The 21964-nt window shown below is 60.9% G+C and overlaps 1 protein-coding gene and 1 long non-coding RNA gene across 2 annotated transcripts in view; one reads left to right on the forward strand and one right to left on the reverse strand.

Moving 5' to 3' along the window:
- Nucleotides 1-21733, reverse strand: part of CSPG4 (chondroitin sulfate proteoglycan 4) — a 29157-nt gene extending 7424 nt beyond the window's left edge. The window contains exons 1-5 of the mRNA XM_030015628.1: nt 21432-21733; nt 7772-7935; nt 2901-6482; nt 2113-2592; nt 1467-1643 (exon numbers count right to left, since the gene is read on the reverse strand). Coding sequence (XP_029871488.1) covers nt 1467-1643; nt 2113-2592; nt 2901-6482; nt 7772-7935; nt 21432-21525 — 4497 coding nt within the window. The 5' untranslated portion in view covers nt 21526-21733. The remainder of the gene's footprint in view (nt 1-1466; nt 1644-2112; nt 2593-2900; nt 6483-7771; nt 7936-21431) is intronic.
- LOC121233340 lies at nt 145-8785 on the forward strand. The gene is made up of 3 exons (XR_005932494.1): nt 145-683; nt 779-834; nt 8313-8785. It is a non-coding gene; the product is annotated as an uncharacterized LOC121233340 (long non-coding RNA).
- Nucleotides 21734-21964: the final 231 nt, after the last annotated feature.

Genomic DNA, 21964 nt, shown 5'->3' on the forward strand with positions numbered 1-21964 from the left:
CCTTTTTTTAGCATGGTGGCTGGGAGGGAAGGACATGCTTCCCCAAGTGCCTCGCAATCACTGGGCTGATGGGCTGGCTAAAAATAAGGCAGGGAGGGAGCGTCCTCCTCCTCCCCTCGCACAGGGCCAGCGTCTGCCTGCGCCCCAGGCAGGAGCGTGTGGCACTGGGGACAGAGCTGCCTGCTCTGCCTGCTTCCCCCGCCTCGGGCCCACCCTGCCAGAGCCGGCACGGAGCGGCCCTTTCGGGATGCGCCGGTCCTCAGTGAGCGGAGAGGGGCTTTTGTGCCTCTGGAGTGGGAACGAGGGGCTGCGGTGGGCCCAGCAGCCGAGGGGTTAACCTTTCCCTGTTGGGAGTGCAGGATTTTGGCCCAGCTAGGGCAGATCGTGGAGGCACCACTTAATAGGGATTTGCTGGAAGGGGGGCTGAACTTCACGGGCTGGGGGTGTAGCTGAGGTGGGTGCAGAGCTGGGGCTCGCTGTGGATGGGGGGGGGGCCCCCCAAACTTTGTTGGCAGCCCTGGCCCCTCGCCCTGCCTGTGGGGCTGCCTGGGTAGTGCCCGTACCCTTCGTTCGGGCATCGCCTCCAGATTCCAGGTTCCCAGACACCTGCCCAAAGCCACTGCGATGATCCTGACGGAAGGAGCTGCTTTACCCTGCTGCCAGCCTGGGAAATCCTGGGATGGGTGAGGATAGCCTGGGGGGCAAGGGGGGAATGATCCCGCTGGGCTGGCACTCCTGCGTGTTTTCTAATAATTTCTTTCCTGCAATTTTGTATTAGTGATCCTGAACGGGGCAGGGAAGAGTCTGAAACAGAAGGTGGGACTTCAGCAGCAGGTGAGACCTATTTGCTTCTGACTTTACCGAGACGGGCGTAAGGAGAGGTGTGAAAGCTGCCTAAATAATTATTTCCAATCTGTACTGATGAAACGTGAGCAAGCAGCTCTTCGTGCTCTCGGGGATTATTCCGGGACCTGGGGAAGGGCTGCCCTCCCTCCTTCGGAAAAGGGGAGGTGAGCAGCCCCTGCCTGCCTGCCTGCCTGCCTGCCTGCCTGCCAGCAGGCAGCTGCCTGCCGCCGTGGCAGCGCGGCTCCGCCGAGCGCATCGTCGTGCGAGGGACCGAGCGCTGCCGCGGGGCGATGCTCCCATCTTGCGGACGGTTTCAGCATCGGCGGCGGGGAGGGATGGGGTGGAAGCGGGGGTGGTGGTGGGGGGGGGGGGCATAGCCCGGTCTCCGCCTTCCTCAAAGCCTCGCCCCCGCCGGGAAAGCGCCTCCCTTCTCCTGGAGCCCATCGCCCGCCTCTGGTCTGCAACCCGGCTCTGCTTGTGCTCCGATTCCCGGAGGTGCGTGAGCGGGCTCGGAGTGGGTCCCGTGGGGTCCCCACGTTGAGCCGGCCGACCCCCGGGGTGTCCTAACGCTGAGCGCCCAGGGCCCGCTGGGGTGGCTGCCCATCCCCGTGGCATCTTACCTGCAGCCCGGCGTTGACCCTCAGCCGGGGCCCCTTGGAGCTGCGGGGCAGGATGGTGACGAAGAGGGTCCTGGGCTGGCTCTGCCGGTCCATTTCGGAGGTGTTGGCCAGGAGGGTGAAGCTGTCGGCCTGGGCCCGGGGGCCGTCCTGCCTGTACTGGATCTGCTGCTTCTCCACCTGCGGGGCAGGAGCTGGGTGACCCTCCTGGGAGGACAACGGGCCACCAGCCCCGCTGGGGAGGGGACCCGTGCACCAGCCTGGGAGGAGGGAGGGAGCCGGCTGCCTGCCGCTTGCTCTGGGTTAGCCCTGCGGGATGGATCCAGCACAAGGACAGGGAGACGGGTCCCCATGGGAAGCAGACGTGGAGCCCAGGGTGGGTGCTCTGCCTGCATCCCCACCCCGTATCCCCAAGGCCACCCAAGCACACTTTGGGGGTTGATGCACGCCTCGTCCGCAGGGCAAGCCCGCCATCCCGAGCCCCTCCGTCCCAAGGGCAGAGATCTCCGATGGGCAGAGGAGCCCCGCAGCCCTCCCCCAGTGCCACTGGGGGCTGGAGCCCACCCCTGGGCTCTTCCCAAACGCCCCGGGCAAGCAGTGTGGCGGGCAAGCAGCACGGTGGGCAAGCAGGCACCCTTGGCTGCTCTACCTCACTCCAGGTGAAGCTGTGCAGCCCACCATCCTCAGGCCGCTTGCTGTTCAGGAGGGTGCCGAACTGGGGGGGCTTGAGCACCCTGAACTCCACGCCGAGAGCAGTGTAGTAGGCGTTGGGGACGTTGAGGATGCCTGTGGAGAGGGTAGCAGAGCCACCTCCTGGTACCGTGATGTTGCGGACGTCCAGGGGGATGGTGATGGGGAGCACGGCCAGGCTCACCACCACTCCCTCCAGCGGGTCCGCACCGCTGGCTGTGATGTCCACGACAAACCGGTCATGCTCCTCCTCCAGCTTGGAGTGGAGGTAGAGGACTCTGCCATTGTTGATGTCCTCCTGGGTGAAGGACTGGATGGGGTCCAGGCTGGGCTGCTCGTTCGAGTCTTGGCCGTGCTGAAGCATCGCCAGGAAGCCGGAGGCCGGGGGGCTGCTCACCAGGTAGACTATGTCCTGGGGGGGGATCTCTTCATGGGCCACCTGGGAGTGTGGGGGAGACAAGGCATGAGTGGGGGGCTGGTGCCTGCGAGGCTGGGCTGCCCCGCAGCCCGCCGCGGTGCAGTCTCCCAAGGCTTTGCCGTGGGATGAGCAGCAAGAGTCACCTTCTTGCCGCGGCCATGCCAGACCCCCCCCGCCCCGCCTCTGCCCCTGGGCAAAGCCTGACGTGGACATGAGTCCTTTGCTCTGGGCAGGCGGGAGTAAAACAGAGTCCCACCAGCAGCTGTCCTGGTTTGGTGGCCAGGGGAGTGAGGCAGGCTTAGAGAATGACTAGAGGAGGGGATACTCACCAGTAAGTATTCCTCCTTGATCCCAGCCGCTTCCCCCTGGAAGACGTGGATCTCCTTGTGGTTGACCATGTGCAGGGGGCTGGGATGGGTGTCCAAGAACACGCTGATGGCCAGCGTGTCCTCCACCACCACCTCGTTTGCTTCTACAGTGAACTGGAGCTCGTCCCGGGTGTTCCTGCTCCCGTTGTGGTGGTAGGAGATCTCTCCTGCCAGCAGGTCCCTCTGGGAGAAGGCCATGACCGGCTGCTCCCCTCTCAGCACGGTCCCCCACCTTGGGGGGGTCGTTATCAGGAACCGTATCTCTTCATCTGACCTGATGTCCATGTTGGTCTCCAGGCTGAGGACAGAAGAGTCAATGCTCCCTCGGCTCCCTTGGTGGATGACTAGACCGGTGTTGTTGACTATTTTGATGTAGGGGTCCGACGCCTGTACTTCCAGGAGGGCCGTGGTTTGGTGGAGGCCATCTGAGATCTGTAGCTGGATCCAACCCCGGTCAGCCCCCGAATGGACAAAGAGGATCTTCTTCTTCCTCAAGTCATCCTGTGTGAACCGATAGACCTGGTGGCTCCTGTCATCGACAGACACGATGCTGCCAAACAAAATGTCCTTCCTCGCCAGCACCAGCTGCGTGTCGGAGAAGCCAGAGTCCTTGTCGGTGAAGGCGATGTCGTCTGTTGTCAGCAGGTGCTGCCCGTTGCGCACCACGTTGAAGACCTTGTTCACTACCTGGACCGGGGTGTGGTCATTGACGGGTTGGATGGAGACCCTGAAAACACCTCTCACCTCCTCCGCTTCGGGCTCAGCGCTGCCCTCACCCTGCCTGATCGCTACGAAGGGGATGTCGTCCTCCAGCGTCTCGGAGTCATCGTGCTGGTACAGCAGCCGCTGGTGGAGGATGTCATCGTTGGTGAACTCCGTGATCTCCTCTGTGGAGGCCCAGCCGTGGGATGCAGCCCAGGCCAGCCTCCCGTGTGCTGGCCCCTCAATCACTTCATAGAGGTAGTCCATGCTGTTCATGCTCTGTACAAACAAGTGGTCCTTGGAGATGACTGCTTGCCCCCCTTCCGGCACAGTCAGGAGGATGTTGGTCAGGGCTGGCGCGTCAGGGTCCCCACCAATGCTGATTGTGTAGGTATAGATGGGAGAGTGCTGTTCGCCAGCATGGACGCGAAACTGGAAGGTGTCCTCAGCTTGCTGAGAGTTCCTAATGGTTGCGCTGTAGCTCACGTGGTTTCTTTGCAGGTCATCTTGGGTAAATCCAAAGCCTTCGGTCAGCCTGTTGCCGAGCAGCTCCAGGTTTCCCTTTTTGGGAGCCTGGATTATCGTGTAGTGGAAGGGGACTGGGGCAGAGTTTGGATCTTCCAACATTGCCTCCAGCTCCTTACTGGTGATATTTCTGTGCCGCTTGTTCTTCATCTGGAGGGGGACCATGGTCCTCATCTTAATGGTGGCTCTTTTAATCCTTATGAGAAAGGTGTTGTTCTGCAAGACCTTCTGCCCCACCTGGACTTCGAATTGCAGCTTCTCCACAACATCTCCCAGCCGGTGCTCTGGGTCTGTGCTAAAATACTGGATGCGCCCTTGCTCCAGGTCTTGCTGGTGGAAGGACTCGACTTTTTTCCATTCCCCTCCCATGCTCCCTTGCTTCTGGACTTCACCATACCTCAGGGGCTCTGTGAGGACATACAGGATGGCAACCCGTTGTTTCTCTGCGTTTGTTGTCACTGACAGGTTGGCCGTGGTAATGCGTGCAGCCCCACCTTGGGAGATGGAGAGGCCGGTGTTGTTGTGCAGGTGGATGTCGGGGTCAATGGCGAGGATTCTCAGGGTGGCAACGGGGCTTGGGACTGTGCCGTCGCTCACCTGCAAGGTGAGCTGTAAGTTTGTCCCACTCTGGTGCACGTAGGCTACGTTGCCTGCTTCCAGGTCCCTGCAGGAGAACTCTTCGATAGGCACTCCGGGGTGAAAGTCATACTCCACATAACCCTCCTCCATCTGCTGGCCACCATGCAGCTGGAATTCGAGGTCGTCGCAGGACGTGTCGTCATCTAGGACCTGCAGGATGTCCGTGGTCAGGTGTTTCCGTGTGTGCTTCAGGATTGTCATGTGGTTCCCCTGGGGAAAGATCACCTGCGGGGCATCATTGATGGGGTTGATCATGATGGGCAGCAGGTACATCTGCCCCTGCCGCAAGCACTCTGGGACTCCTTGCTGGGCCGTCACTGTCACCTCCAGCATCAGCTGGTCCATGGGCCCCTCGGAGCCATCGTGGACGTATCTGACTTTCCGGTTCACAATGTCCAACAAGGTGAACTTCCTTCTGCTCCTGGACCCAGGAATGTCGAGCTCCAGCTGACCGTGCCTAGGGTCGTTGGTGATGCTAAAGAGGACTTGGGACTGCCGGATGTTTGCAAGGCTCAAGTCTACTGTTGGCTGGGCGTGTTTCCACTCCAGATAGGCTGTACCCCCTTCAGACACTATGAGGGGGCTGACGTGCAGCAACCTGCTGATGTTGGCGAAGGCGGGTGGGAAGCTGCTGTCTGGCCGGCACGGTTCCACCACCAGGCCCGGTGCTCCCAACCAGACATCCGGAGGTGGGGAGGTGGGTGCCTCATCCTGCTCATATACCTCGTCATAGTCCCAGTAGTGCTCCTGCTTTCCACAGCCTGATGTGATGTCCTTTGTGATCACGGCGTCTTGCAGACTCCTCCTCTGCAGGTTTATCCGCAGGTCCTCCAAGCAGCCAACAAACGAGTTGTTGGTCATGGTCCACACCGAGATGAAAGCAAGGTGATGCTCCCTCAGCCTTTGCAAAGCTTTTTCGTTCATACCACCGATGAAGAGGTTTCCCTGAAGGTCCAGGTAGTTGTTGATGCCCCGGTTGGACGTGGATGAGGCGTAGTAATCTATCAGTATCTCAAACTTGTGGATGTCTGTGTAGACTTTGACATAGTGCTGCTGCTCATCGCTGATGAAGACATTGTTGTGCAGGACGATGATGCCGTTCCCCTTCTCGACAAACCCCCTCAGGCGCCCATTGGAGATCTCTAGGTAGAAGAAGTCATTCTCCAGCCCCGCGTGGTAGATGAGGGGTGCCTGGGTGATGCTCGTTGTTATCACAAACTCGATGGTCGCTTCCTCCCTCGCATCCCACGTGGGAAACGCGATGTAGGAGTGTGGCCCCAGGAACCCGAAGGGGTCCTCGGGATCTGCAGAGAACTGTGTGCTGCACCCTTCCTGGACCCGGTGGAAGATCTTGGAGCTGCCCTCAGAGGACAAAGGGGAGAGGACATCCAGGCCATTGAATGTCACTAAGTGGAGGCAACCTCTGAAGGGTGAGCTGGCCTCGGCGAGGTACGGCAGGTCAAGGCTGCCTGTCCCGCCAGCATAGAGGCCGTACTGGATGTCCAGCTCACGTACGGGCCCCGCGATGTCCACGGAGCTGTTGAAGAGGCCGTCAATGGTCAGCGTCATCCTGCCGTCTTCCACCAGCAGCTCCACGTCATGCACCGCCAGGTTATTGAGCTGCAGCTCTGCTGGGGACTGCACGGTCACCTCCTCCGAGCCCAGCCGCAGCCTCGCCTGCAAGGAAGGATGCAAAGCGCTCGGTTCAAGCAAGGTGGTGTCTGCAGCACAGGAGACATCTCTCCACCTACCAGAAATACCAGCCGAAGTGCGGACCTGTACCTGGGGGCTCGCAAGTCCTTCTGTTCGCTGCTGCGTGCCCTGCCCTCCTCCACCTCTGGGCGCATTCCTCCCTTGGGCAGGCCCTCTCTGTCCTGCTCTCTGAATTTCTCTCCGTTTTCACTCATTCTCAGCAAACCCCGGTCTCGGGGCTATTTCCCCGGGGTCCTCCGTCTCCTGGTCCCACAGATGGGCTTTTCCTCTCCCCCCCAACAGAGGAGCCCTGCCAGATGCTGGCTTCTCTTTCCCTGCTGCATCCTGCCTGCTGCCCTCCATCCCTGCAACCTGGGCTGCTTCCAGTCCTTGCCCTGGGAGCTGGCAGGGGAAATAGCAGGCTTTGCTCCCCGCAGGCAGCAGCCCGGAGCCTGCCTAAGTAGAGGGCTAGTTGACGGGCCCTGAGACAGACACATGGTCTCCATTAGGGAGACCTCCGGCCAGCTGCTTGCTTGTTCTCCTGCTTTGGTTTAGATGTGGTTGGTGGCCCAGCCCAGGCTGCAGGAGAGGCAGGATGTGTGCCTCGGATGCTCCCTGCTCTTTTCCTTTATGGTGGATGCCAACACCATAATCACACGAGGGAATTGTATTCTTTTGTCCTGATCCCTTCCCATGCCCTAGCTGGGCTTGGCCTGTGGGTGGGACAGGGGAGACCTCTTCTTTCTCTGGATCCTCTTGTCTCACCCCTTCTCTTCGCTAACCCCTTGCACCCCGAGGGTGCTGTGCACCATGTCTGACCATGCAATGTACGTGGGGTGCTGGTGTCTGGGTGTCTTCGTGATGCTCCCCAGCGTTACCCCAGGCAGTGGGTGAGGAGCTTCCCCAGCTGGAGCCTGATTCTCTGTGTTTAACCGATTCTCCCAAGACTCTGTCCACTCTCCTCTTGATCTTAGAGGTCTTTTCCAAACTTAATGATTCTATTTCTATGTCTAAAACCCAGGTAATCTTGCTCTTCTTGGAGGCTGGACTAGATGATCTTTAAAGGTCCCTTCCAACCCAAACCATTCTACGACTCTATGAACTCTTAACATCCCCTGGCAGGGAGGGGTCTTGGCAGCTTGGCTCTCCGTGCTTGTATCTGGCCCCGTGGGCTGCTGCTTCTTTCGGGTGCTGCCCCTTCATCCTCGCACAGGACGAAGCCCTGACCCATAGACCCCAACTGGTGTTGGGGAGCGGGGTGCCGGGGTGCTGACCTGCAGGTTGCCGGCTCGTAGCTGGAGCAGGAGGTGGTCGGGCTGGCCGGCGGCCAGGAAGAGCAGCCCGCTCCCCTGGCTGGTGTACAGCTGCAGGCGGAGCCGCACCGTGCGCGAGGCGTCCGCCAGCGGCATCTCCACGTAGCCGTCCCCGAAGAAAGAGGCTGGGGAGAAAAGGGAGAGGGTCAGGCAGAGGAGGACACCTCCCGCAAGCCCTGTCTGTGGGGGGGGCTGTGAATCTGGAGCCTCCCAAGCCCATCCGTCAGTCCTTCCCCGTTTGCCCTGTGGCAGGGTGCTGGAGCCCGGCAGCCTGGAAAGACCCTCAGGGAGTCTGTTTTCTGATTTTCCTAGGGGAAGGGGTTTCCAGGGGCCGGGTGGTGAAGCAGAGCTGGTGTTTCTCCTTGCCCATGCAGCATTTAGCGGAACATTCCCCCTTGTTACTTGGCCGGGGCAGAGGCAGTATTGCCTGTCATCGGGCCGAGTTCCCGAGTGTTAGGAGGTGAACTGTTACCCTAATGAGTCTTTCCCACTTCTGCCACAGCCGTCTCCCTTTGGAGGAATATGCACCCTTCCAGCGGTGGCTGTGTCGTGCCTTGCCGGATTCCCCGGCCGGTGCCAATCCCTGCCAAACAGAGAGATGCTGCGTGGGAGCCCTGGGGATGCCGCCGGGTCAGCCGACGCTGCGCTCTGCTCCTCTCCCTATTTATACACCACTTTCTAACAGCTCTCCGTATCATGCAAACACTGCTGACGTTCACCCTGAAGGTGGCTGCTCCGTCGGTGCCGGAGGAATAAACGCCTGTGCCTGCGATCCATATGTGGATGCGAGACCATATGGAAACCTTGGCTCAAACAGGGCGCCTGAAGCTGCAGCTGGAACGCGTTCAACGCCCAGTATACATCAGCCTTGGAGGGACTCAGCGCAATGGCATGTGGTCATGAAATGAAAGACTGTGTCACAGGGCATATGCGGGAGACGGTAGAATTAAAAGCACAGGGAGCGGCAAGGCTTAATTTTAGAGCGCTTATACTTTTTGCTTACTCAATGCACGCGTGTGCATTGCATTCACGTTAAGTGCACGCGTCTGCGATGCATTGCCACCCACCCCGGTTAGCTCCAGAGCAGCCCACGGCAAAGTTAACTCTGCACTTGCAGGGCAAAGCATAAACACTCGGAAGACCCGTAAGTTGTGAATGCTTGGCGACGATGTGTTGGAGGGGGGAACGTGCACGTTGTCAGTCCATATGCAGTTACAGGCTGTAAAGGCTGCTGCGCTTGAGTTTATACATGTGAAACTTTCCTGCTGTACTTCACTATTGCACTTGTCATCAAATCCACCCAGCTGCAGGCCCACACTTGGGTTTGGGAGCCCACGTGCAGTTTGCTGAGGTGCCGTGGGGCAACGAGGACGAGGCTTTGGCTTCTCCGAGGGTCCCAGCCCAGCCTCCGCTCTCTTTTGGAGGAGGCGAGGATGAAGGTCGGGTGCTGGAGCGAAACCAGCCTCCTGCGTGGTGAGGTCTGGGTGTAAACCCCCACGTGCGCTCTTACAGCTGCTTCCCCGGTGGCATTTTCCTATCGCCCAAATTTCTGTGGGGCTGACTGGGGTGGGGACGGGCAGGAAATTGGGCAGGCCCACCCTGCTCCGGCAGGCAGGCTTTGCTCATGGGGTGGTGCAGCAAGTGAAAACCCAACCCAACAAGAAGCAGCCGCAGTCACGGAGGGTTTGAAACGAGCCCGTCGTTAGAGGTGACGGTGAGGGTTCGCCTGGCAGGGGTAGAGTTGGAGCACTCTGCTTTGGCTTACTGCATTTTCTGCTGAGCTGAGCTCCGCGGTGCCCTGCGTAGGGCGATGTTCTTCTGAGCCCTTCGGGGACGGAGAGACCTCCTTGCTCAGACCCCACGAAAAATCATTTCCTGCCGCCGGCAGCGGAGAAAGTGCCTCGGCTTTCTCCTGGGCTCTGGGAGAACGACGTGGGTGTTGCAAGGACGGTCACCCCACCCGCTCTGGGCAGGGAAGAAATGGCAGCATGGAAATATCTAGCGATCGCTTTAATACCAAGCCCTTCGCCCAGCCCAGGGCAGGGCTGCCAGGGCGCCTTACTCAAGCCTACCCGTATGCTGGCCCTCGTGCCTGCCATTGGCATGGGGCACTTTGGCTTCCTTGTCTTCTTGGGCCCAGCCGGTGACTCAGAGGAGCTTTGCTATTCTTTGCAGGAGCTCTGTCCTCTCCTGACCCGCTCCCGCCTTCCAGTGGTCCTTGCAAAACCAGCCAGCCCCAGCATGCCTTGCTCAGCGGCCAAGGGCGGTGGGTGCTGCGCCGGGCGCTGCCGGGGGGTCTCGGCACCACCTCGTCCCGGCGTTTGGTGAGCGGGAGCGACGCGGCACGTCGCAAAAGGGAATTTTCCTTTCCCTCCCTGCACAGAAGCAGGCGGCTGTGCTCGGGCTCCAGCAAGGCGTGCACACACGCATGCAATATATTGTGGACCCCAGAGACGTCGCATGTACGTTATGTGCTGGCTCCCATCGAGGTTCCCCCGTGCGTGCGTGCGTGGTCTGTGCTCCAGCTCCCACCAGGATTCTGCTACATTTCGGGTTTGTGGCTTCGTCTAATCCAAAAAACGTGCTCTTCAGATGGGCGCCAAGTGGCTGCTCTCACGGGGAGGGAAAGCTTTGCTGAGGTCGGACCCACCAGCAGCTCCTCTGCCAGCCCAGGGGCTGGGCAGCATCTCACCGCGGGTGCTGGGGATCTTGTTTTGAGGCTGGAGGAGCCGGTCCAGCACAGCCAGGCTGTTTTCCAGTGTGACAAGGGGCAGCAGCTCCTGCAGCCAGCACATTTTGTCCTGCCTCCGTTCTCCCGAAGCTGCCAGAGATGCTTTTCTTCTCTCTCTCGTAAAATACTAGTAATAAAAAGTTACCGCCGGCGCGGATGCCCAGGGGAGTGGTGCTGTTTGCTGTGGGAGGGAGGAGGGACCCTTGCCCGGCTCCAGGAGGTGCTGGGATTTTTCTCCGGCGGCAGAGCCGTGTGAGTTACTGCTGTTTGTTTCCCAAACTCCTGCTTTATTTCAGGGCCGCCCTCCTCCTGTGCTCAGCAGCCTGGCCAGGATGCGAATGCCGCTCGACCTGTGGCATTTCTCTTTCACAAGGGACTCGCAGCTTTTCACCTCCTTCTCCCCTCTTCCTTGCCCTCCGCATTGCAAAAGAGACAGAAAATATGGCTTGCTGGATTTGGTTTTTTTTTTTTTTCAAATGCATTTCGCCCTGGAGGAGCCTCCGTGGCACAGGGTGCACCATCCTGATCGATCGCTTGGTCGGCGGCTCTGATTTGGGCACGGACGGAGAGAGCAGGGACCCCCTCGGGCACCCAGCCCCATCCGTGGGCTGGCTGCAGCCGAGCATCCCGGGATCACCCCACGCGGATGCATTCCCGTGACCCAAAAGCACCTTTCCCAGGCGATCCAAGGGTGCCACGATCGCGCCGTGGGCTTGTCGTGCCCCGAGCCCAGCCTCATCCGTGGATGGGGATGTCTGAGCTGGCCCCTCTGCCCCTGTCGTGGGGAGCAGCAGGTCTCCGCATCCTGGCCGTGGGTCGGGGTGGGCACACTAGCCATCCCGCTTGCCCCGGCTAAAAATAACGTTCCCAGCTCACCGTGTCCCACAGGAAATCGCTGCCCCTGCCTTGCCAGGCCGATAGAAAGGCGTTGACGAGGAGAGAGGGGCCTCCGTCACAGTTTCCGAGCAGCCGGCCAGCAGCCAGCAGATTATAGCCTGCAGTGTCATTTAGTTGGTTGGGTTTTTGGTTTGGGTTTTTTTTTTTTTGCATTGAAAAAAACAAGGAGATGAGCCAAAAGCACTGAGCAAGGGGCTGGGAGCGAGGCCCCGGACGTGCTCGGCTCCTCTTGGGGCTGGTGAACAAGCAAGGGCTCTGTGCGAGCCGGCGCTGCCCCGGCGGCCGCCCCAGCCGCCGGCCACGTGCCGGGTCCGGGACGCCTTGGCCCTTTCCCCCTGCTCCTCCAGTTGAAAACACGGTGGGTTTGGCCTCTCCGGTTACTGGTTTTTGGTGTTCAGGGGGGGTTTTGGCATCCCAGCCCCTGAGCAAGCCACATCCAGCGGAGCCTGGTGCTGGGCAGCACCACGGAGGGGAAGGGATCCCCCTCCGCCTGGGGGGGCTCCGGGGACCGCGCTGGGGCTCATCGGGGCCGCTTTGGGCCCTCCTCCATGTTTTAACATCTCTGCACACAAACTTCTCCCACCTCCTCCCCGGCACGTAGGAGGATGGAGGAGCTAACTCCCGGTCCAGGCGAGGGAAAGCACTCGCAAAAAACCCAGCAACGAGGGTTTGCAGAACGAACCGGCGCGGGACGCCAGGGTTTTTCGGAGAGGGGAGATGTCTCCTGGGTGTGCAGGGGGAAACGTGGGCTGGTGGATGGATGCCTTCCCCACCCGCAGGCTCCCACCAAGGCTTGGGGCATCCCCAGCCCTGCCAGCGGGACAAACGGATGCGTTTCGGGGTGTGCGTGGGAAGGTGCATCGGTGATACAAACAAGTCCCCGAGGGGCTGCAGAGACTCCCGTTGCTCTGCCCGGAGGAGGATGCTGAGGCCAAGGAGGAAGGACCGGAGCAAATCCTGCCTGGAGAGAGGGGGCATGGTGCCGAGGAGGGGCTGGCTGCTCAACAAGGCTTCATTCAGGCTGCGGTGGGGGGCAGGTGGGGGCCGGGGCTGGTGGCCCATGTGTGTTTGCAGGGAGGGGACTGGAATTCATTAAAGCAGCTCTTTAATTACCGTGGCGGGTGCCAGGAGAGCCCCGTGCACACACACGCACCCCCCCCCCCTTGAAAGACTCTCTTGTGTTTGCAGCCACTTCCCATCCCGGCCGCACCAGTTTTCTGACGGTGGAAAAACAGCCGGGGAGTGAAGAAGGCTCCTTGTTGCCCAAACAGCCCCGGGCTTGTGTGGCCGTGGGTGCAGCCCAGCCCAGCCCAAGCCGCCGGCTGCCCTCCTTCCTGAGCGCCGGCCGGTGCCAACAAACGGCCCCTGTGCCGGCAGCGTGCCCGCTGCTGCTGAGCCCCCCTGGCGTGGGGTGCCCCACGGCCGGCCTGCTGCGTTCCTCCTCTGCGGCGTCAGGAGCTTGTTTCCAGGCCCTCTGAGTTGTTTGGGGCTGGTTTTAATTTTTTTTTTTTTTTTTTTTTTTTTTCATTTTTATTTTAATGACTTTATAAGGTAGCGAGCTCGCCCGTCGCCAGCCGTGCCGCACCGCAGCCACCCGCTGTACAAACACCGGAGGGGCTGCGGGACAGCCGCCCAGCCTTGGGGATGCCGCTCGGCGGCTTGAACCCCCTTCCCGGTCCCCTCGCGGCGTGTGCGTGAGCTCCCGTCCCCGCGCCCAGCACGGGTGGGCAGGACCGGCCCTCCCGCCTCCACCGTGGGTGGCCGTGGGGCTTCAAGCCTCCCTAATCCCCAGGCTGGTTCTGGGATGCTCGGCGGGACCCGCAGCATCCCCGGGCGGCGGTGGGGCTGGGCTGTGTCCCTGTCCCTGCGTGGGGTGGAAGGGTTGGGGGAGGAAAGGATCCGATGGGCTTTCTGAGAAAGGCTTCGTTATGTTCCCTTCGTTTTACGGCGCGGTTTTATTTATGGCCGGGGAAGGAAATGAGCAGCTTGCGAGGCAGGCTAAGGCAAACACAGCCACTGCGGAGCGGCCCTTGGGTTTGGCTGGGGCTCTGCTGGGAGGAGCCGGTGCCGGGGGGGGGGGACACACGACGACTGGGGGGGCTGCTGCCTTCAGGGATGCCCGGAGACCCGAGCGGGTGCCTGGGTGCGGCAGGAGGGCTAAGCACCCCTCTGGGTCTCCACGGCGAGGAAATCCCGGTGCGATGGGGACGGGTCACGCGTGAGCGGGTCTTGGGCTGCGGCGATGGCATCCAAGCCCAGCGGGGACCTCGGGGACATCCCACGGTCCCTCTCCTCCGCAGGCAGCACAGGGCTGCCTCCACGACGGGCTCGGCATTTGGGACGGGCCCAGCAAAGAGCCCCTGCCCCGGGAAAAGCCTCTCCCTGCTCTCCTGCTCCTGGGCTTCGGCCTCGAGATGTACGGGGTGGGGTGTCATCGGCACGGATCCGTCCCTGCTGCGATAGCTCCCGGCACAGCACAGAGGAGGGCTTTTTCTCGTTCTCCCCGCTTCCAGGTTTTCTCCTCCGTGACTCCAGACGGCAATTGCGGCTCCCACATCCCGAGCCAAGGCTGTGCGTGCTTCTCAAACCCCGGCACTGGGAATAAGAGCTCCGGTTCTTGCCTCCCACCCTCCACCTGGCCCTCCCTCGCAGCGGGGCTCCCCGGGGGCCGAGGCCGGTGCTTTCCAGGAGTGCCGGCCAGCAGAGATTGCTGGAAAGCAGCGCCCGGGAAACCGCCAGCAAAGCCACGGCCGATCACCCTCCTCGGGGCTGCCGACCGCCAAACGCTTGCCAGAAGTGGCCATCACCCTTGTTTCGGGCGTGGGAGGAGAGCCCCTGGGCCGGGGGGCTCTGCTTCGCCCCCATCCCATCCTGCTGGCCCCAGTCTCCCGAAGCAGATCATCCACCCCTACCTCTGGCTGCACTGCGCTGCTTTGAAACCTTCCGCCTGTGTTTATTAATTCAGTTCCTCTCCCCGTTCCCCTGCCGGCTGCTCTCCCTCTCACCTTCCCCTGTCTCCTGCCTGACAGCTTTGGGGAAAAAAAAAAAAAAAAAAAAAAGCCTTTTTGCAGCCCACGGACTTTGGGATCAGGGGAAAACTTGCCTCCCGCTAATTCTGCGCTGCCTGGGAGGGCGGCTTGCCATATCACCCCGTGTCCTGCCAGTCCTCGACCCCCTGCCCGACGCGCGTGCCTGCTCCTGCCCGCCTTCCCCGTCCTTACGAAGCAGCGTGAAGGAGCTGCTATAGCTGGAGGCCATAAAGCGGGGTCCAGGAGGCTTGGCTGGAGCTCTGGAGCTCCAGCCCTCTCTTCTCCAGCGTGGTTTTACGATGATTCAAGCAGCCCTAAAGCTGATGGTATTTCCTGCGCTCTCCTGCTCGGCCAGATGCAGAGCCACGGAGGGGAGGGCAAGGAGCTGATAGCTGGCACTGCCGCGGCCCCCGCCGCACACCGGCTGCGTCCCCCTTACAAAGGTCACGGTGCTTTTCGGAAGAGCTGGGGCTCTTCCAGCATCCCCGGGGCGAGCACCCCCGAAGCCTGGCGCGAGCAGGAGCAGGGATGGAGAGCGTTTAATGACATGTGGCTAAACGACTCCGGAGGGACTTAGGGAATAAGCCTGAGCTGGAAGCGGTGGTTGGAGTTTTTGCCCTGGGAAGCGAAGCGGGGGGGAGAAAATGGGAGGATTTGGGGAAGCGGGAAGCTCAATGGGGCTTTTGTGCCGTCCCCTGCAGCGTGACTCAGGCTCGCTCAGGCTCCCGCTGCCAGGAGAAGTTGGCCTGGAAATATCGTATCAGCCTCAGAGGACATGGTTTCCAAACCATCCCAAGTCGGGTTTTGTTCTATATTTTTCCCCTTCTCTCTCTTTCTTTTTCTTTCTCCCAAGCCGTCTCCCCCTCTCTCGCTGGCTGGCAGGTTTTCCAGCTCCACCCTGCACATCCCGGCCCCCGCTCCCACAGCTTTCCCTACTCCGACTCCGTGCCGGCTGCTTCCCACTCGGTGAGGGAAGGGCTCGCAGAGCTGCGGGAGGGCATGCGGTGGCATACGAGGGGACAATCCCGGCCAGCCCAGCGCTGGAGGAGCAGGGGGACCGTGGGGGAAGCCTGGGCTGGAGGCTGGGTTACCGGGGAGAGGGGCACCCAAGGCGCACATCCCACCTGCGGATCCCCGAATCCCATCCCTGCCAGCCCAACAGAGCCGGTGCCCGTGTCCAAGCCGGTCCCCAGCCCCGGCGGGAGCGGCAGAGCCCAGCCAGGGGGTGTTCACAGGCGTCCCTGGAACGGCTGGACGTTACCGGAGAGATCCTCGCCTGCCGTCAACAAACAGCACGGCTGCCGCTGGAGAGGGGCCCGTCTCCAGCCGCCCAGGCTCAGATGTTTCCCAACCTCGCTTGTGCCAAATGGCTCTTCAAGTGCCAAGATGGGGGGGGTTATCAGCCAAAGTCAGGGCGAGGAGGGGAAGGACGGGCACGAGCGGCGCACGGAGGGAGATGCTGAGGCTCTGCCGGGAGCTACCTGCCGGTTTTAATTCCAGCATCCAGCGCTGTCCTCAGGGGTAGGGAAGGAGCTTTTAAAATGTGCAGTTCGGGGTGAGCTCGCTGTAGCCGTGCTGGCAGGGCAGCACCCGCAGCACCCTGCACTCCACGGGGCTACAAGGACCGTGGCTGGCCTGGGCTTTCGGTGATGCTGGGTGCTGCGGGGGACAGAGAAAAGTGTCTCCACCGACAGGGAGGGGTGTTTGCAGCATGGAAGGGGAAAGAGAGGATATTTTTTGCTCATCTGGGGTTGACATGCTAAATTGTCTGCCTTGCAGTTCTAACTGCAAAGAAAATGGGTATTTTCTTTTTTCCCCCTTCCTAGAGCTGAAATCTCTTCTTTTCTCTTCTCTCCTCTCCTCTCCTCTTCTCTTCTTTTCTCTTCTCTCCTCTCCTCTTCTCTTCTCTTCTCTTCTCTTCTCTTCTCTTCTCTTCTCTTCTCTTCTCTTCTTTTCTCTTCTCTCCCAATCCTTTTGGAGGTCCCCCTCCCTACCCTGCCTCCCCCTCCCCACCCCCATTATCCCCCTGGCTTTTCCATCTATGAGAAACAAGCGGCGGGGTGATGTTTATAGAGAAAATAAATGCCTGCTCTATTTCTAGCGCGGGGGAAACATATAGCTGGCCGCGTGGGGCTGTGGGGGTGTGGAAGCGGGCGCGCACATCCCCTCCCAGGGCTGTGGGGCAGGACAGGAGGCTTTTCTCAGCCACATCTACCTCAGGCCAAAACTTCCCTCTCTCCTCCCTGGCTCCCAGAGGAAGTGACCCTGGTGGGCCCAGAAATTTCTGTGGGATGGGATGTAGAAAACCTTAAAGCCCGGCTGAAGCCCAGCCAGAGGCTGGGAAAGGGAATGGGAAACTCCTCCTGACCCCCCCGGCTTTCTGCCTGTGTGCTGGGGAGCACCAGGGGGGCTTATGGCATGATAACGGATGGGGAGCGTCCGTTAACACACCTGGGCATGGCACCGCAAGCAGCCGGGGGCTCTGACCCCAAAACCCCCTCCCTTGCCCACCTTCCCCCTGCCCCCCGCAGCAGGGAGGAAAAACAATCACCAGAAAGCCAAGATTTGGGCAAAAGAAGCAGCAGGAGCCGTCCCGAGCTGACTCATAGCCCGCGAAGTCTCCTTGAACAGCCAGTGAGTCACGGCGATAGATGAACGTTACTTTTCTCTCTCCTTGGCTTGGAGGCATGTGATGGGACCGGCCACCTCCAAACCGTGCTGTTTGCCCCGTGACTTTTCCCGCTCCCGTCAATTTTTGGCAGCGCCCTCCCTTCCCTGGGATGCTTTCTGTCTGCTACTGCCTGTCTGTCCGTCCGGCTGTCAGGCAGCCAAGAGCAGCCGTTGGGCGCAGGGCAGCTCCCAGAGGTATTGCACGGAGCGACGCACGACTGGCGCAGGCGACGCACCCGGGGAGGACGGATGGAAAATGGGAATTTATCACCCTCTTGGATCCAAGGCACGAGGCATAAACATCTTTCATTTACCCCACCTCGCTGCCGGCTGGCAGGAGGATGCTCAGAGACCCGATTTGGTCTGTCCTGAGGATGAGCGACAGCTAACAAGTGACAAACCGGGCGGCAAACCTGCATCCTCCCCATCCCGGGGTCGGGAAGAGCTGCAGCAGTCCCGCTCCTCTGGTTTTAAGCCCAGCTTTGCAGAATCCAGAGCTGCCCTGACTCCGGGCTCTGCTTTGCAAAGCAGCCCTTGGCTTTGCAACAGAGCAAAGTGGGTTCTCTGGTTGTGGCACGTTAACAAAAAGCCTCGGGTCCATTTGCAAACTTCACAAGTAAAATGAGCATCATGCAGGCGCGTCCACTCCCAGCGCAGCAGCTCAGGGAGAAAGACCATAACGCATTTCTCTTGACCTCAGTTTTCCTGTTACATTTACCCTAGAAAAACTCCGCGGGGCATCCTGTCCCCGGGCAGCACGGCAGTGTGCAGCCGAGCACTGGGCATGATGGAGATGGCTCGGGGAAGGGCTGCTTTGGGAATGAGGGCTCTCCGATGGGCACCCTCCTCGCTCCGTGTCTCCAGGAGGTTTGGAGATACGGGGTGCTGAAGGGGCTGGCTGCAAACCGGGCTGGGCTGCCTGCAGACCTGCCTTGTCCTTGCTAGGGTGACTTGGGCACGTGGAAATGGCCTGGGACACCCAGGCAAGACCCAGGAAGCCTACAGGTACGAGCAGAGTCATTTCTAGGACTTTCTAGGCTGGAGGCTGGGGGTGATCCTAACACTCGGGGAGGCTGGCTTCCCAAAAAGGAGACAAGCCAGAGCCCGGCTCCTCCAGGCACCTGGAAAGGGCCGATGGAGCGGCCCCTGGGAGCTGAGGCTGGGCTGAGCCAACGCCTGTTGCGAACAGTCTGTGCTTTGAGCTTTATTTAGGCACACAGACAGCATTAGCCTGCCGCCTCTGAAGTCCTGTTACTGTCCAGCCTTCAACCTGACGTTAGTTCCTCCGGGTGAGCTTAACCCTGTCCTGCGATCTTGGAGGAATGCGCTTATTATATATTTGCCCACAGCCCTCTGTTGCTAAATATAAGAGTGAGACGAGAATATTCCTCCCTGATTCCCACGATACCAGTTTGCATTCTCCCCCCTTTTCAGCCTTTTTCCTGTTCTTTCCCATCAGCTGGAAACTTTTCCAGCTGCTTGGAGCTATGACCTCAAAACATGTGGCGCATTCACAAAAAAGAAAGTTCGAATAAATCGGTCGGATTTCCAAAAGTGGAGGAGAGGAATAGCCGAGGCAGCTCCCTGGAGCTGATAAGATATCCCTACACCCCGGATGAGGCAGGAGGGGTCGTGGCCGGGTGCCCTGGGACAGACACTGTTCCCTGCCCGTGAGCAGGTTGCGCTGCCCGGGGCAGCCATGGACAAGCCGGGGTCACGCTCGCCTCCCTGGGACCCCCGTCACCGCTGCTGCGGGTCCACCCGAGACTTGGGGGTCACATTTTTGCTGGAAGCTCGGGGTCAGTGCTGCTCATAGGGACCCTACGCATCCGATTCCTTCTTCCCCCCGCATCCCTCCTCATCACAAACGCCCAGCGAGAGGGTTTTTGGGGAAGGGGGAGCTCAGCCTGCCGGTGACCTCACTGGGAACCGGAGGAGAGCCAGGCTGTCTAAAAACAGTTTACTAAAGCCTCACACTCAGATGTCAAGAGGACAAGTTTTATGAGTGTTTTTTCTCTTTGTTATAATCTTGTATTTGTTGATGTGCACGGTGACTTTTTCCATTTCGGACTGGGCAGAAAGCCCAGGGGTCCTGAACCTGGGCTTGGAGGCAATGCAAAACACAGGCTTCACCCTTAAAAACGAGTCTGTCCCCAGCCCTGCGCCCAGCACGCTGCTGATGGCTGGTGTTGCTCTCCCTGATGGGGATGGAGGGCTGTGCCAGGGCAGGCAGCCCATGGGAACGCCTGGCACGGGCGCTGGTGGTCTCAGCAGGGATGCTCCGGAGGGGGGGGGAGCTTGCAGCAAGCCGGTGCCCAGACCCGGGGTCGCGGCTGCCACGTCTGCTTCGGGAGGGTGCAGAAATAGTCCCCAGCATCAGAAAACGGGTGTAAAACCCCTTTACTTTCCCAGCCCTGCAGGTCTGTGCCAGGCGGATGCCCACTGATCCCTGGAGCTGTGCTCCAGGCACGGGTGGTGTTACCTGGAGGGAATCTGGGGGTTTGGCAGGTGCCAGTGAAAGCCACGTGCCTTTTTTTGGGGTTGCTCCAGCCCATTCACCATGAAAGAGCTTGGGAGTGCCAGGGCAGCCCCAGGAGCCATCCTGGAGACCCAAGCGGGCAACGGTTCTGTGTGGTGAAATCCCTGCCCGGGATGGAAAGGTCAGGGCTGGAAGGAAGAAGACCACTTTGTTCGTTAACAAAAGGGATTTTTTTCCACTTGGCTTGCCAGGCATCCTCATATTTTGGTGTGTGGAAAAAAAAGAAGGAACAAGGCCGGAGGGAAGGAGAGCAGCGTGTCCCGGAGGCCACCTGCTCGCCGGGGAGGGAACAGGGACAACCAGGGACCTGCAGGGACCTTGTGGGTGCCGAGAGCCACGAGGCTGGGCTCTGGGATTGTCCTCGTCCTCCTTCTCTCACTGACACAGGCTCGGACACAGAAGATGGTTGGGGAGCAAAAGACCAGAGTTGGTCAGCAATTCCTTCGGAAACTGCTTGGAGCAAGCTCCTGCCCCACTGTTGGTCAGAGCCCCGACGCCCGGCAGGAGGTTTGGGGAAGAGAAACTGCTTGGTGAAACGTTATCTTATTTTGGGGGTGAGTTAGGGAAAAAAAAGTGCTTTTTAAATTCCCTTCGCTTCTGAAGCTGCAGATGCCGCTGATGCAGTGTAAATGGTCGGTTAGACCCCGAGCGCAGCTTGGAGGGTCACGCTAAGGCGCAGGCCTGTCCCGAGCAGGATGAGACCCATGTCCAGACCCCGCAGAGCCTGCTGAGGCTCGGACCATTGCAGGTACAAGCATCCCGGCGCAGGGGAGGGAGCGGGAGGCAGGGAGGAGGCGCGGGGTGGGACCAGGGCTGCGGGATGGCCGTTGGGATGCTGAGGCAGGGCACGCCGCCGTGCCAAGAGCTCTGTGGTCAAACCTGGCCGCTTCTTGGGGAAAACTGCATATAAATCACCCGCTCCGCTCCCCACCCAGGCCGTGCCCTGCAGTAACCCCTCTGCCCGGCTCCGTCCCTGTGCCCGGGGCCAGCGCGTCCTGCGGCACCACGGCTCCTTCTCCTGGGGGAGACCCTCAGCTCTGGATGGTCCCCGGTGCCCCATCACCCGCGGGGCGATCCTGCACCCCTCCGGGACTGCGCCGGCAGGAGAGGCGAGCCCCTTGCCCCGTGCGCCCAGCCACCCCGGGGGTGCCCAGGACGGACGGACGGACGGAGCAGAGGCGGGAGGTGACACGCACCCTGGCAAATGCTGTCCAGCCCCGTCTTTCCCACCGGCACCATCCGAGCCCTCGCAGACGGCTACCGTGGCAAGACCGAACGACGTGCCCGTGCCCCGTCCCCGTGGCACAGGGCTTTGGCAGAGCGGGGAAGGTGCCTTTCCTCCGCGGGCTGCCCACGGCGCAGACCAAAGCCCTGGGGATGCGTGCGGGGAGGGACCCCCATCCCTCCCAGCGCCGCGTTTGCGTGTGCCCCCCCGGGGAAAGCGTCAGACGCAGCCGGGGTACGCGGCACCCTGAGAGGCGCGGGGGCGAGCAGCCCCGCTCCCTCCCTCGCTTTTATCCCGCAGGGCGACCCGGCCCAAACACCCTGCCCGAAAACAGGCAGCCGCCTCTCCTCCCTCCTGCCAGCTTGGCGACAGGCCCCCCCTCAACTCGGGGAGGGACGGCCTGCACCCATGGGTGCCCGTACCGCTCCCCGCTGGGTCCCCATCCCTCCCAGCCCACCCGAAGCCGAGCCTTATCCCCCCGGATTTCTCACCGCTCCATCCCTCGGGTGGGTTGGCGGGACGGGGCTTACCTCCGGCCGGGGGTCCCGCGTGGAGGGACTGGGGCTGGCAGACCAGCAGCAGCAGCAGCAGCAGCAGGGTGGCAATGCCACCTCGGGCACCCATGGTGTCCCCCGGGGGGGGGGGTATGGAGCGGCGGCTGGGGCTGCGGGTACGGCACAGCCTCCGCCAGCGCCTGCTTCCAGGCGATGGGTTCCTGCTACTACTATATTTAATAAAGCAGAGCGAGGGAGGGACCCGTAACTTCTCCCGCCTGTCAGAAAAGAGGAATTCGCTCAGATTACAAAGTCAATTTTCTGTCTTAAAGGGCTAGAGGCCCCCACCCGCCCGCCCGCCGCCCACCCGCCGCTCAAAGCACCCTTGTTCCCACCGGGGCGAGGCGAGGGAGGAGCGGCCGCCGCCACCGCCGAAGGGGGAAGGATCCCGACACGGGGTGTGACGGGTGGCTCCGGAGGCACCGCCTGCTCCCGGCGAAACAGGGCGTCCGTGGCTTTCCCCGGGACCAGGCACTTCTGGGGGAGCAAAACCAGCTCCCGGCGTCCGT

The sequence above is a fragment of the Aquila chrysaetos genome, chromosome 5 (assembly GCF_900496995.4).
Source record: "Aquila chrysaetos chrysaetos chromosome 5, bAquChr1.4, whole genome shotgun sequence".
NCBI classification, from domain to species: domain Eukaryota; kingdom Metazoa; phylum Chordata; class Aves; order Accipitriformes; family Accipitridae; genus Aquila; species Aquila chrysaetos.